This window comes from Notolepis coatsorum (assembly GCF_963971535.1).
Source record: "Notolepis coatsorum genome assembly, chromosome: 12".
Classification (NCBI taxonomy): domain Eukaryota; kingdom Metazoa; phylum Chordata; class Actinopteri; order Aulopiformes; family Paralepididae; genus Notolepis; species Notolepis coatsorum.
The window spans coordinates 96,608,845-96,621,869 of NC_140176.1; the positions used below are offsets into that span (position 1 = coordinate 96,608,845).

At 44.5% G+C, this 13,025-nt stretch overlaps 1 protein-coding gene across 1 annotated transcript in view; it reads left to right on the forward strand.

The window, feature by feature from the left end:
• LOC311237737 (inositol hexakisphosphate and diphosphoinositol-pentakisphosphate kinase 2-like) overlaps positions 1-6,684 on the forward strand; it is a 136,815-nt gene extending 130,131 nt beyond the window's left edge. Inside the window, 3 exon segments of the mRNA XM_084325712.1 lie at positions 465-608; positions 2,199-2,297; positions 4,260-6,684. Coding sequence (XP_084181838.1) covers positions 465-608; positions 2,199-2,297; positions 4,260-6,025 — 2,009 coding nt within the window. The 3' untranslated portion in view covers positions 6,026-6,684.
• Positions 6,685-13,025: the final 6,341 nt, after the last annotated feature.

Below are 13,025 nucleotides of genomic sequence, written 5' to 3' on the forward strand. Positions count from 1 at the left end.
CCACTGTGTAACTTGAAGCAAAATATATGGTCTCCTTCTCTTTTTTTCCACACAGTGGCAAAAGACAAACAACACACAGAAACACAGACACTGAACCCAGATCATCTGCTTATACAGGTTTAGTTTGGCACCCAATGAAGGTCCTGGTTCTAGCTCAGCCCACTCCTGGAAACCTAACCCTAACAGAAACCCCAAACTCCCCATGGAAACAGCTTTTAAACTGTGCCAGGCATCTCTGAGCCAGGCCAAGTCTCGCCTGAAAGTGGAACAAAAGATCTCCTATTTCCGGCGCCAGTGGTAGAGACTTACACCAGTTGCAAGTACAGTACGTGGTCAAGTTGAACCCAGCCGTGCCCGATTGTTTACATAAATGTGCCACTGTGACTGTCATGTTCAGACTAACCTCCTGTCGGAAGTGTTCTGTAGCTTATCACTGCGAGCTGTCTCCCCCCCCCCCCCCCCAGGTTTTGAGTTATACTCCATGGTTCCGTCCATATGCCCCCTGGAGACCCTGCACAACTCACTCTCGTGGAAGCAAGTGGATGACTTCCTGGCTTCCATCGCCAAGTCCCATGAGTCCATGTTGGACATCTCAGCTTCCTCTCCGGGTGTGTATCACTTAACGCACTTCAGTGTAACGCGGCCGTCCCGGGTTCAACTCCCGGACCCGGCGACATTTGCCGAATGTCTCCTTCCCATATCTTCTCCCATCCTTTCTCTCTGTCTATCCAATAAAGCAATAAAATGCCAAAAACGCTCACCTTGTTTGTAGAGCTAAACCTATATTTTATATTATAGCTATGGATCTAATAACGCCGTCGATTGTCCGGGTTTCTTCCGGTCAACATGCAAAAAACTGATTCTTTTTTCATCAATACATTTCCGTTTTATACCGTGGTGAATATGAGTATAGTTGTAGAGTGATCCTGTGTAATCCCAGGGAACTCCGTCAAACAGCCCTTTAGTGAAATCCACTAAACACGTTGCCATTTCTCACCTGATTATCGAATCATCCTGAAATCAACGCTAGATTATCGGTATTATGTTTCATCATGCATGCACGAAAGGGGACAGGGGGAAACCGTCCCTCCATGCTTTGAACGGCACACACACACGCGCTGCAATCGCGGGAAAATAATTATCGGATCAACGCAAGATTGATAATATATAGTCCTTACCTTGTCTATGATGTACTGCAAAAAGAATAATCCAATTATCTGATCGCCATTCCAAATACTGGTCGCGGTAGTGTGTCCCACATTTACCACCAAAGAAAATGAACGGGCGGGCAGTGGAGCCTCGTCGATGAATCGTTATGAGCGCTTGCCTTGCTGGAGTGTTTAGACCCCGCCTGCACGCCGCAGCTCGGCCAGGAAAACAAACCACATAGTTTCAAATGGAGTGCAATAGCGGCCGCAAGGCGTTAGGCGGCGGTATCGCACCGTTGCGGTCTCAGACAGAGTGCAACAGAGTCCTACACCATAGCAGGATGAATTATGAATGGAAATAGCGAATAAAAGAAATAACGATCATAATAACGAGTATACTCATTGTTGGCGGCCATTGATTGGCGGGCTATAACGAGTTAACTTGTTTTTGGCGCAGAAAGGGTTAAAGTGGTTACGTCATTGTTGTTTCCCACGCGGTCCACCGCACTTGAAATTGCAATGTATTCTCAATGGACAAATTTCTAAATCGTCTCGTTTAAGATAAATAAAGCATGAACATTGGCATGGTGTACCTTTCTGTGTTGTATTCATCCACAATCTATAGCTCAACGTGAAAAAATTCACAATTAATCGTAAAAGTAGCAAAATAACAACGTTTATGTTTTCGTTGATTGAGAAACTACACAATGGCCGTGACGTGTATTAGGCGACAGCACTGAACAACGGGCGTTCTGCTGGTAAGTGTAGTTCTTTTTTAACGACAAATTAAACAAGCTTTTAACTAACTTTATTTCAACCAAAAATGCTTAAACAATAATGTTAGTGATAGAAGGGAACTCATTTTGTGCATACGGTAAATGGAAAGCTTGCCAATGTTCATGAGGCAGAATTATTACAATAGCCGATCATACATTTTCCCAATGATAGATCCCTATAAAGGGTGGACCGCGTGGGAAACTAAAGTCTGACTACACCTCCCTATTATGGATGTTGAAAACTCATAGACTGTTTCCCCCCCACATTCAACAGCTGCGAGGAAAGCTCCTCTCAACACTTACACCCCGGCGAAGATCCTGCCATGTCCCTTCACCCTCCAGGGGAAGAAGAGCACGGAGCGGTCTGCAGGCGGTGAGTCATGCTTATTCCTGGGGTTAGGGTAGATTAAAATGTGTTGTAGTGTCATCATTATATTATATTGTCATCATGCAGCACACGTACAGGACAACACAAATAAGTTTGGCATCCAACCAGAGTGCAAATGTAACAGTAAAGTGCAACAGCAATATACAATGTACAGGTGATTAAACTGGGTATAAAATATATAGATTAGTACTATATAGAGTAATAGTGCTAATCAGATGTATGTACAGAGTTGTAGTATTAATATGTACAGTGATACAGGTATAAAGATAGTCATACTGGCCAGCGGTATTAACTAGTAAGAGTAGGATATGATCAGAATAGATAGACAGAATAGATATAGATCTAGTATCTACAGACATGTAAAATGAGTATGTGCAGGTAAGTACAGACAGGTGTGGATCGATATATATATATGGTGTGGATAGATATTAGTATTATTATTATTATTATTAGTATTGGATTAGCTAAAACATACTCATTCACCAGTGTATTTGAAACATTAATTTCCAAAACCTTTTGAAGAACTAGTTCCGGTAAATGTTTCAAGTCTGTAAAACGTTTTTGCCACCCTGTTGACTTCACTTCAAGTCTTTTTGAAGTGTTATTTGTGTGTTACTGTGAAATGTTTGTGTTATTTTGATAATTGTGTACAGTGTTATTTATTGTGTAGCACCTTAGGTTTGTTATTTTGATAACTGTGTACTTGTGTGATTTATTGTGTAGCACCTTAAGTCTGTTATTTTGATAACTGTACTTGTGTGTTTTATTGTGTAGCACCTTAAGTCTGTTATTTTGATAACTGTACTTGTGTGATTTATTGTGTAGCACCTTAAAGGGGACATGCATTGCTATTCCTAGCACTATTTGGGCAACTTTACACAATTCCTGTGAGTCTATGGAACACCTTTGTAAGGTTTTATTAAAAAAAAAATCATTGTTTTATATTTCTAATCAAGTACTCAAAAGCCAAATTTTTCTCACTTTGGATTTCAGGCTGTGTTGGCCTGGCTCCGCCCATAAGCACTTTGAGTGACAGTCATCCACACAGTCTGCGAGTGGCAGAGAGAGAGAGAGAGAGAGAGAGAGAGAGAGAGGGGAGAGGGGAGAGAGAGAGAGAGAGAGAGAGAGAGAGAGAGAGAGAGAGAGAGAGAGAGAGAGAGAGAGAGAGAGAGAGAGAGAGACGGAGCACTCTGTAAACAAAGCTGCGTGTGTGAGATAAGCAGGTCCCCTTCTCTCTCTCTCTCTCTCTCTCCCTCCCTCTCCCGTTTGAGGAAGTGTCGAGTTTCACTGTGCGCTACAGCCATAGACGGGGCGTTAGTCATGCTCCCGACTCGAGAGAGAGAGAGAGAGAGAGAGAGATAGAGAGGGGGAGAGAGAGAGACAGACAGAGACAGACAGAGAGACGACAGCGCGACACGCGTGTGTGTATGTGTGCTCTGTCGCGAGGGTGTGTAAACTAAGCAGGGGCAGACAGCTGAGAGAGATCGCTCAGAGAAACACAGCGTATGAGCCTCTCTCTCTATCTGTTTCTCCCTCTCTCGCTCGCTCGCTCTGTCAAACCCCGTTTGAGGAAGTGTCGGGTTACACTATGCACTACAACCACAGAGCCAATCGGATCACTATCCTTCCACCAGCGCCTCGTTACGTCACGTTGCCAGTCAAATCAGAATGACCTAATTAAATGGAGCAGGAAATGGCCTGACCTGAATGAGAGCAATCTGCCAATATGGTATTTAGAGACACAGACACATTGATACTAACTCCTATTACTATAATACAATGCTAGACACCGAAAAAAGCCATTTATAATGCATGTCACCTTTAAGTCTGTTATTTTGATAAGTGTGTACTTGTGTGTTTTATTGTGTAGCACCTTAAGTTCTTAATCTCGTTGTACGCCGTATAATGACAATAAAGACTATTCTATTCTATTCTGGTTTCCTCCAGTGAGTGGTGCCTCCCCCAGTAAATCCTCCCAGTGTGACCCAGAGGAGGCCTCCCCACACAGCAAGCCGGTCCCCCAGCCCGGGCGTCCCGCTGACGACGACGAGCCGTCTACGTCCCACGCCTCCAGCGGGAAGGAGGACCCTCCCTCTACGTCTCAGCATCAGCACGCCTCCAGCGGGAAGGAGGACCCGCCCTCTACGTCTCAGCATCAGCAGGCCTCCAGCGGGAAGGAGGACCCGCCCTCTACGTCCCAGCATCAGCAGGCCTCCAGCGGGAAGGAGGACCCGCCCTCTACGTCTCAGCATCAGCAGGCCTCCAGCGGGAAGGAGGACCCGCCCTCTACGTCTCAGCATCAGCAGGCCTCCAGCGGGAAGGAGGACCCGCCCTCTACGTCCCAGCATCAGCAGGCCTCCAGCGGGGAGGAGGACCCTCCCTCTACGTCTCAGCATCAGCAGGCCTCCAGCGGGGAGGAGGACCCGCCCTCTACGTCCCAGCATCAGCAGGCCTCCAGCGGGAAGGAGGACCCGCCCTCTACGTCTCAGCATCAGCAGGCCTCCAGCGGGGAGGAGGACCCGCCCTCTACGTCCCAGCATCAGCAGGCCTCCAGCGGGGAGGAGGACCCGCCCTCTACGTCCCAGCATCAGCACGCCTCTAGCGGGAAGGAGGACCCGCCCTCTACGTCCCAGCATCAGCAGGCCTCCAGCGGGGAGGAGGACCAGCTCATCTCCGTCTCTGGTTCAGGAGCAGACGCCAGGGGCGGGCAGACCTCTCTGGGCAACACCCAAAGCTGCCAAGAAACGCATCTCACGTCTAACGTGCCACCACAGCCGTCTGCACCACAGCCGTCTGCACCACAGCCGTCTGCACCACAGCCGTCTGCACCACAGCCGTCTGCACCATCTGCACCACAGCCGTCTGCATCACAGCCGTCTGCATCACAGCCGTCTGCACCACAGCCGTCTGCATCACAGCCGTCTGCACCATCTGCACCACAGCCGTCTGCATCACAGCCGTCTGCACCATCTGCACCACAGCCGTCTGCATCACAGCCGTCTGCACCATCTGCACCACAGCCGTCTGCATCACAGCCGTCTGCATCACAGCCGTCTGCACCACAGCCGTCTGCACCACAGCCGTCTGCACCACAGCCGTCTGCACCATCTGCACCACAGCCGTCTGCACCATCTGCACCACAGCCGTCTGCATCACAGCCGTCTGCACCATCTGCACCACAGCCGTCTGCACCACAGCCGTCTGCACCATCTGCACCACAGCCGTCTGCACCATCTGCACCACAGCCGTCTGCACCACAGCCGTCTGCATCACAGCCGTCTGCACCATCTGCACCACAGCCGTCTGCACCATCTGCACCACAGCCGTCTGCACCATCTGCACCACAGCCGTCTGCACCATCTGCACCACAGCCGTCTGCACCATCTGCACCACAGCCGTCTGCACCATCTGCACCACAGCCGTCTGCACCATCTGCACCACAGCCTCGGAGTGGGACGCCTCCAAAGCCCCCAACAAAAGATACCGTGCCGTGTTCAAGTCCGTCCCTGTCGCCTCACGGTGGGTGGAGCAGCAGGGTGCTGCCTCAGACGTTGACCCAGAGTGCACAGAGGGACGAAGAGGCGCCGCGGGCCTCCAGCGATGCAGACGAGGGGACGGTGCGCGCTGGGGTCCCGCTGGAAGACACTCCTGGAGAGGGCCAGCTGTCTTTGGCCACCAGCGAAGGACACGATACAAAACGCCATTCAAAATAAACTTTTTAAGTTCACGAATTTACTTTTAGTGATTGTTACATATCTAACTGGACACAGTTGAAGTACTATTGGAATATCTGTTAGGAGAAAATATATGTACAGCACTCTTAGGTTAGAAACACCGGTATTACTTGTTGCAACCACCATTAGTTACTCTGGAGTGAAGTGGAGTCAATCATGCATCATCTCACGAAAGCTTTACATTTCCGACACATGTTCTCCATTCATGTGTACAGGGTGCGTGTACAGATGTGCGTGTTCTCGACTGCGGATGTGTGAAATATATGCAAGCTTTATTGACCGTTCCGGCTGATGAGTGAATGGTTCCCGCTGTCCCCCTGTCGCTCGTGTCGTGTATATTTGAATGTAAAGCGGGTGTACAGTCGAATTGAAAACGTATTATCCTGCCTACGTCTCATTGCAGAGATCTCCAGAAGTCGAGGCTTGAGACGGGATGAATGGAACAGGCTCACCTTGAGCTCAAAGTTGAAGGTCCAAAAATATTTTTTTTAAAGGTCAAATGAACTATATCTTCCTGTACAAGAGAATGTGTTTTTTTTTTTTTTTTTTTTTTTTTTTTTTTTTTTTTTTTGTCACCTATATTTTCTCAATGCTACTCTGAACTTTGCACCTCATTTTCCATTTGTGAAACTGGAATTGGAAGCGTTTGCCTTATAAGAACTGTAAAGAGTATGACCAGGGTTTACATTGCTCTTTATTTTCCTATGATATCATAATCAAACATGATCAGTGTATATATTCTGAATAAAATTCGGGGAAAGTGATTTTCTTAGATTTTATGTCATTTCTTTTACTGAAAACAAGCTGCAGTTGACAACTATACCAGGTGTGTTTGTCACCTGTCAGTATAATACTGAACAAGAAACCTTTGCCAAATGAGGAGTACCACTCAATTAAGATAAGATATTCCTTTATTGAGCCCCTTGGGCGTCATAGCAGCATGGGGGAGGGGGAGGTACAGGTATGGGCAGGTTAATGGTAGAAGACATACGCATATAATAGAATAATTATATTGTATGTATAGGCAATACCATTTGACCTTAATATAGAAATATATCGGGTCGAGGTGATCCATAGAAGATGATTTGAAGGTCAAGGTGATCCATAGAAGATGATTTGAAGGTCAAGGTGATCCATAGAAGATGATTTGAAGGTCAAGGTGATCCATAGAAGATGATTTGAAGGTCAAGGTGCTCCAGAATGATTTGAAGGGTCAAGGTGCTCCAGAATGATTTGAAGGGTCAAGGTGCTCCAGAATGATTTGAAGGTCAAGGTGCTCCAGAATGATTTGAAGGGTCAAGGTGCTCCAGAATGATTTGAAGGTCAAGGTGCTCCAGAATGATTTGAAGGGTCAAGGTGCTCCAGAATGATTTGAAGGTCAAGGTGCTCCAGAATGATTTGAAGGGTCAAGGTGCTCCAGAATGATTTGAAGGTCAAGGTGCTCCAGAATGATTTGAAGGGTCAAGGTGCTCCAGAATGATTTGAAGGGTCAAGGTGCTCCAGAATGATTTGAAGGGTCAAGGTGCTCCAGAATGATTTGAAGGGTCAAGGTGCTCCAGAATGATTTGAAGGTCAAGGTGCTTCAGAATGTGAGAATGTGTGGTTTTCTGGCGTTATTTCATTCATTAACATTTTCTGAATCTCAACCGTTATCTCTACTACAGAATAAAGATTATTTGGGAAGGAAAACTCTACAAAATCAGTATCCTGTTCATTATCTGCAGAGCGGCTCAAGATTTCACATATAGATGACATCACAGGTTTAGTTTGGATTGTCCCAAAGAGTCAAAGACCCAATAGCACACATTTTATGCAGATTGTGATTTAGGGCATGGGCTCCCGAACTTCTTCATCTCACGGACCCCAAAATAGCTTGTTGTAGGAACTATTTTCTACCAAAGTACACCCCCATAATAATGCATGGTGGGTGTACTTCAGTAGAAAACGGCTCCTACGTGGAACTGCTCACCACAAGGTTCTTGGATTCTCCTGAATAACCGGGTCACGGCTTCTGGAAAGAGATGCTGCTTTTGACTTTTTCAAATGTATTTTCTTGACTAGACTTGAGCCAGTCTGATGTTTACATACAGTAGATGTACTTGCTTTTTGTTTTTGCATTATATCCTTCCTTCCATCCTTTACTCTCACCTGCACACTCCTACTGAAACACCTGATGTCCCGCCTCTCTCCTCCTCTTCCTGTCGTCAGCAGGAGTCTCTCCGTCGTCTTTTTCTAATGTCAACGAAGAAGAACAACAACTTGAATAATACAGTTTAATGTTTCCCAACAGAGTGAATGACTGATTGATTGATTGAAAACTTTATTAACAGATTGCAAAATGGTTACAGTACAGTACAGCTCAATACATACAAGTGTTAAGGGGATGCAGACCAGAGAAAGACTTTCGTCTTGTTTACACCAGGGTCCCTCATACCACCGTATTACCGGCAGCCTCTGGTGCCCCCTTTGTCCCCTTATATGTACCCTTCTAAATGGTAAATAGTGCATTTATATATATCTTTTATCCAAAGCACTTGCTTGATTGATTGATTGATTGATTGATTGATTGATTGATAGATAGAAAACTTTATTAACAGATTGCAGAATGGGTACAATACAGTACAGCTCAATACACACAATTGTTAAGGGGATGCAGACCAGAGAAAGACTTTCGTCTTGTTTACATCAGGGTCCCCCATTTTCAATTCATCATAACATTTATGACATACATGACATACAGATAAACAGTACTGTTACATCCAGATATTTATGACATACAAGATATACAAATATACTTTACAATTTTGTTCCTCACATTCACCCATTCACTCACATTCACACACCAGTGGCGGAGACGACATGTTTGGCTCATTTAAAATATTCTGTATATAGAACATCTTATAACTCAAGATTCAAGAGGTTTATTTGTCACATACATACCAGGGCATACAGTGAAATTCGGGTAAAATTATACTCGAACTACAAGGAATGTTTTATCACTGAGTGTGTCTGACTCCCACCTAAACGGACTGCAACATATCATGTATGTATACTCATGCACCTGTGTCTACCTACCAGTCTGTAGTGGCCAGCGTCCTCTTCCATGCTGGGGGGCTACATCAACTCAGGGGACACCAATAAACTGAACAAGCTGGTGAGGAAGGCTAGCTCTGTGGTGGGAGTCGAGCTGGTCAGACTAAAGGTGGTGGCAGAGAGGGGGATGAGAAGGAAGCTGGCTGCTATCCTGGAGAATCGCTCCCACCCCCTCTACAACGAGCTAGTCAAGATGAGAAGCACGTGTCAGTCACAGACTCATACCCCCCCCGACACTCAACTAACCGCCTCAGCCAGTCCTTCATACCAGCGGCCATTGATTGATTGATTGAAAAGTTTATTAACAGATTCAGAATGGGTACAATACAGTACGGCTCAATACACACAATTGTTAAGGGGATGCAGACCAGAGAGACTTTCGTCTTGTTTACATCAGGGTCCCCCATTTTCAATTCATCATGACATTTATGACATACATGACATACAGATAAAACAGTACTGTTACATCCAGACATTTATGACATACCAGATCTAAAAATATACAGTACTGTTTGTGATACAAAAAGAGTCTAAAAAAGAGTATATACATTTGAGGGGGTTGGGTAGGTGGGATCGGGAAACTACGTTGGAGGGGGGGGGGGGGGTTGGGTAGGTGTTGGGTAGAGGTGGGGGGGGGGGGGGGGGGCATTTACAGGGGCCAGTTTCAACTACTAGGAACCTAAAGAGGACAATAACACTATGCATACTGCACCTTATGTGATACTGTGAATAGTGTATATTTCAGTTAGTTAGATAGTTAATTATATTGACTTGTTATATAGTTTACACTGCTTGTTTTTACTACCTGCACCTCCCCTCCCTATGATGCCTGCATTTCCCCAAGGGGGTCAATAAAGGAATATCTTATTTTATACTGTATACTTACTCATAGTATATGTTGATATTATAGTGTCTATTGTAACTATATGTATTGTAATGTATAATATACCCGATATGGCATACAGACCCTCACTGCACCTTGATTACACTGCCTACTTGCTCAATATGCTTATATTCAGAGTTAATTATATTGTTGTTATATTGTTTACACTGCCTATTGTTACTTTTATACTGTAACTGTTACCTGTAATATGTCTTCTACTATTACCATGTACCTGTACCTCCCCTCCCCCATGCTGCTATGATGCCTGAATTTACCCCAAGGGGATCAATAAAGGAATATCTTATCTTGTAACAGCTGGTAACCGGGGTCCTCTTGTCACTAAGTGTGGACAACACATTAGCAAGTGTCTCAGGATTGTCTCTGGTCTCCATGTCTCCAGTGGTGTTGGAGAGTCATATTACCAATAGCATAAAACTGCAGTGCCGCAGCCCCATACATAGGAGGGGCCTGTACTGTGCGTTGGGGGCCTGTACTGTGTGCTGCACTACTGCGCATGCGAGAAACAAAGTAAAGTCATTCTAATTCAAGTTTCTTTAATAGTTGTCATACAGAAGTACAGAATACTTTTTTTTTTTTTTTTTTTTTTTTTTATTATTGCAAAACAGAAATTATTAAAAGTCAGTACTCAACACACAATGCATAATGAAACTAACAGTCAAGGTGGCTAAAATTACATGCAAGTACAGAAACAAGACAAAAAAAAGTCTATAATAATATTTTACCGTATACAGTGTATATCCAACGAAATTAACAATTATACAAATGCCTTATACAGGATATACCCCTAATACCTATTTTCTAAAACCCTACACACATATGCTCCAGCTCGAACCCCCCCCTCCCGGACCCCTCCTTGGATAGTACCTCCATTATCCCTCACTCCTAACCAGACACTACCATTATAAGCTAGCTTTTATTCTCTCCACCACTTCTAACCACATTGACATTTTGGATTCATTGAGACCCAGAATTCTTGCTGTAGATATTTCTTGATAAATCACATCGAGATATGTAAGAGACCAAACTTTCCGGCAAATTTTTTCCGGTTGAAACCAGCGTGATGCGATCAGTTTTTTAGCTACTGTGATACCCGATAAAACCAATCTCTTTAGCTGTGGATTTACTGCAAACTCAAAAACATCATTCAAAAGCAATACAGAGGGGTGTACTGGTATATTCCAAGATACGAGTTTTGATAATTGATGGGTCACATCTTTCCAGAATGCCTTAACTGGTGGGCAGTCCCAATACATGTGCATAAATGTCCCTTCGTCTCCATTTGTACATTGGGAGCATTTTGAGTCTTGTTTCAGGCCCATTCTGTTCAGTCTTATAGGAGTCAAGTATGCCCTGTGAATATAGTTAAGATTGATTTGTTGATGGTCCGGGTTCCTTGATGTAAGACGGACATTTGCCCATGCTTCTTGCCAATCAAAGTCACTTTCCAGGTCTGGTATATCCCTTCTCCAGACAGTGTCTAGTTGGTGGGTTTCATACGAGGACGTTAGTAATTGATAATAAAAACCTGATACAAAACCTCTCAATGTTTCTCTTTCATAGAAGAATTTGTGGTATCTGTGGTGTTCAACTGGTATGTCTAATGGAACACTGTGAGACCTCAAACATAGGCGTAACTGTATGTAAAAAAGCCATGTGGACTCGGTGAGGTTAAACTTTGTGCATATTTCTCCATAACTACAAAAGCCCTGGTTATTAAAAATATCCCCTAATGAGTGTATGCCTTGCTCTTCCCATATAGGGAATCTTATAGGACGTTTTTCCATTAAGAGTGCATTGTTATTGAATATGGGAGTGTGATTATGCCATTTTTGAGGGTTAGGATATTTTTTGTGTTTCCCGCCATGTTCGGATTGCATGGGTAATTATGGGGCCAAATTTCCGCTCACAGTGCTTGATTGGAAGTTTAGTGTGTGCTATGTCCTTCAGTCTCTGTGGGGCTACTATGTTTTCTTCCAATTCTCTCCAGGATACCAAAGCCTGGGGATCAAACCATATTGTCAATGGTCTTAATGTGTAAGCCTTAAAATATTGGAAAAAATCTGGAACTGCCATGCCACCGTCTGCTTTATTTCTCTGTGCGGTGGATCTTTTTATGCGAGGTGGTTTGTTATTCCAAATAAATTTGTATGTGGAGGAGTGTAATCTTTTCCAGTAGCCCTCTGGAGGGGGTAACGGTAGCATTGAGCTGATGAAGTTGATTCTTGGTAGTACATCCATCTTAACTATTGATACCCTTGCCTGTACTGAGTTTTTAAGTTTTGCCCACCTGTCCAGGTCGTCTTTGATTTTGTTCTGTATTTTTGTGTAATTGTGCTTCACCGTTTGTCTTATGGTGGGAAATATTTCCACACCCAAGCATCTAAAATGTTTTACCATGGGTATCGCACCTGGGAGGGTTGTGTCTTTTTTTGCATGGGTGTTAAGTGGAAGGAAAGCCGACTTCGGCCAATTTATTTTAAATCCCGATAAATCACCAAAGTTCTCTATCAGCTTGAGTAGATGAGGCAATGTGGTGTTGGGGCTTTGCATGAACAATATTACGTCGTCCGCATATAAACTAATTTTATGTTGTGTGCCCTTGATTACGATTGGTTCTATGTATTGGGATTGTCTTATATATTGTGCTAAAGGCTCTAATGATAGATCGAATAGTCCGGGACTAAGAGGGCAACCCTGTCTGGCTGAGCGTGATACCGGAAAGATTTTGGAGATGAATGTACCTGTTGTAATCATGGCCGATGGGTCTTTGTATAATACTTTAATCATATCAATGAATCCTTTTCCTAACCCCATCCTTTCTAATACTGCCCATAGAAACGACCATTCCAGCCTGTCAAATGCTTTCATAGCATCCAGGGACAGCATCGCCTTAGGTATGGTGTCCTCTTTGTCTGCATCTAGTACGTGCAGTATTCGTCTTATGTTATCATTGATCAGGCGACCTCTTATGAAGCCAGTTTG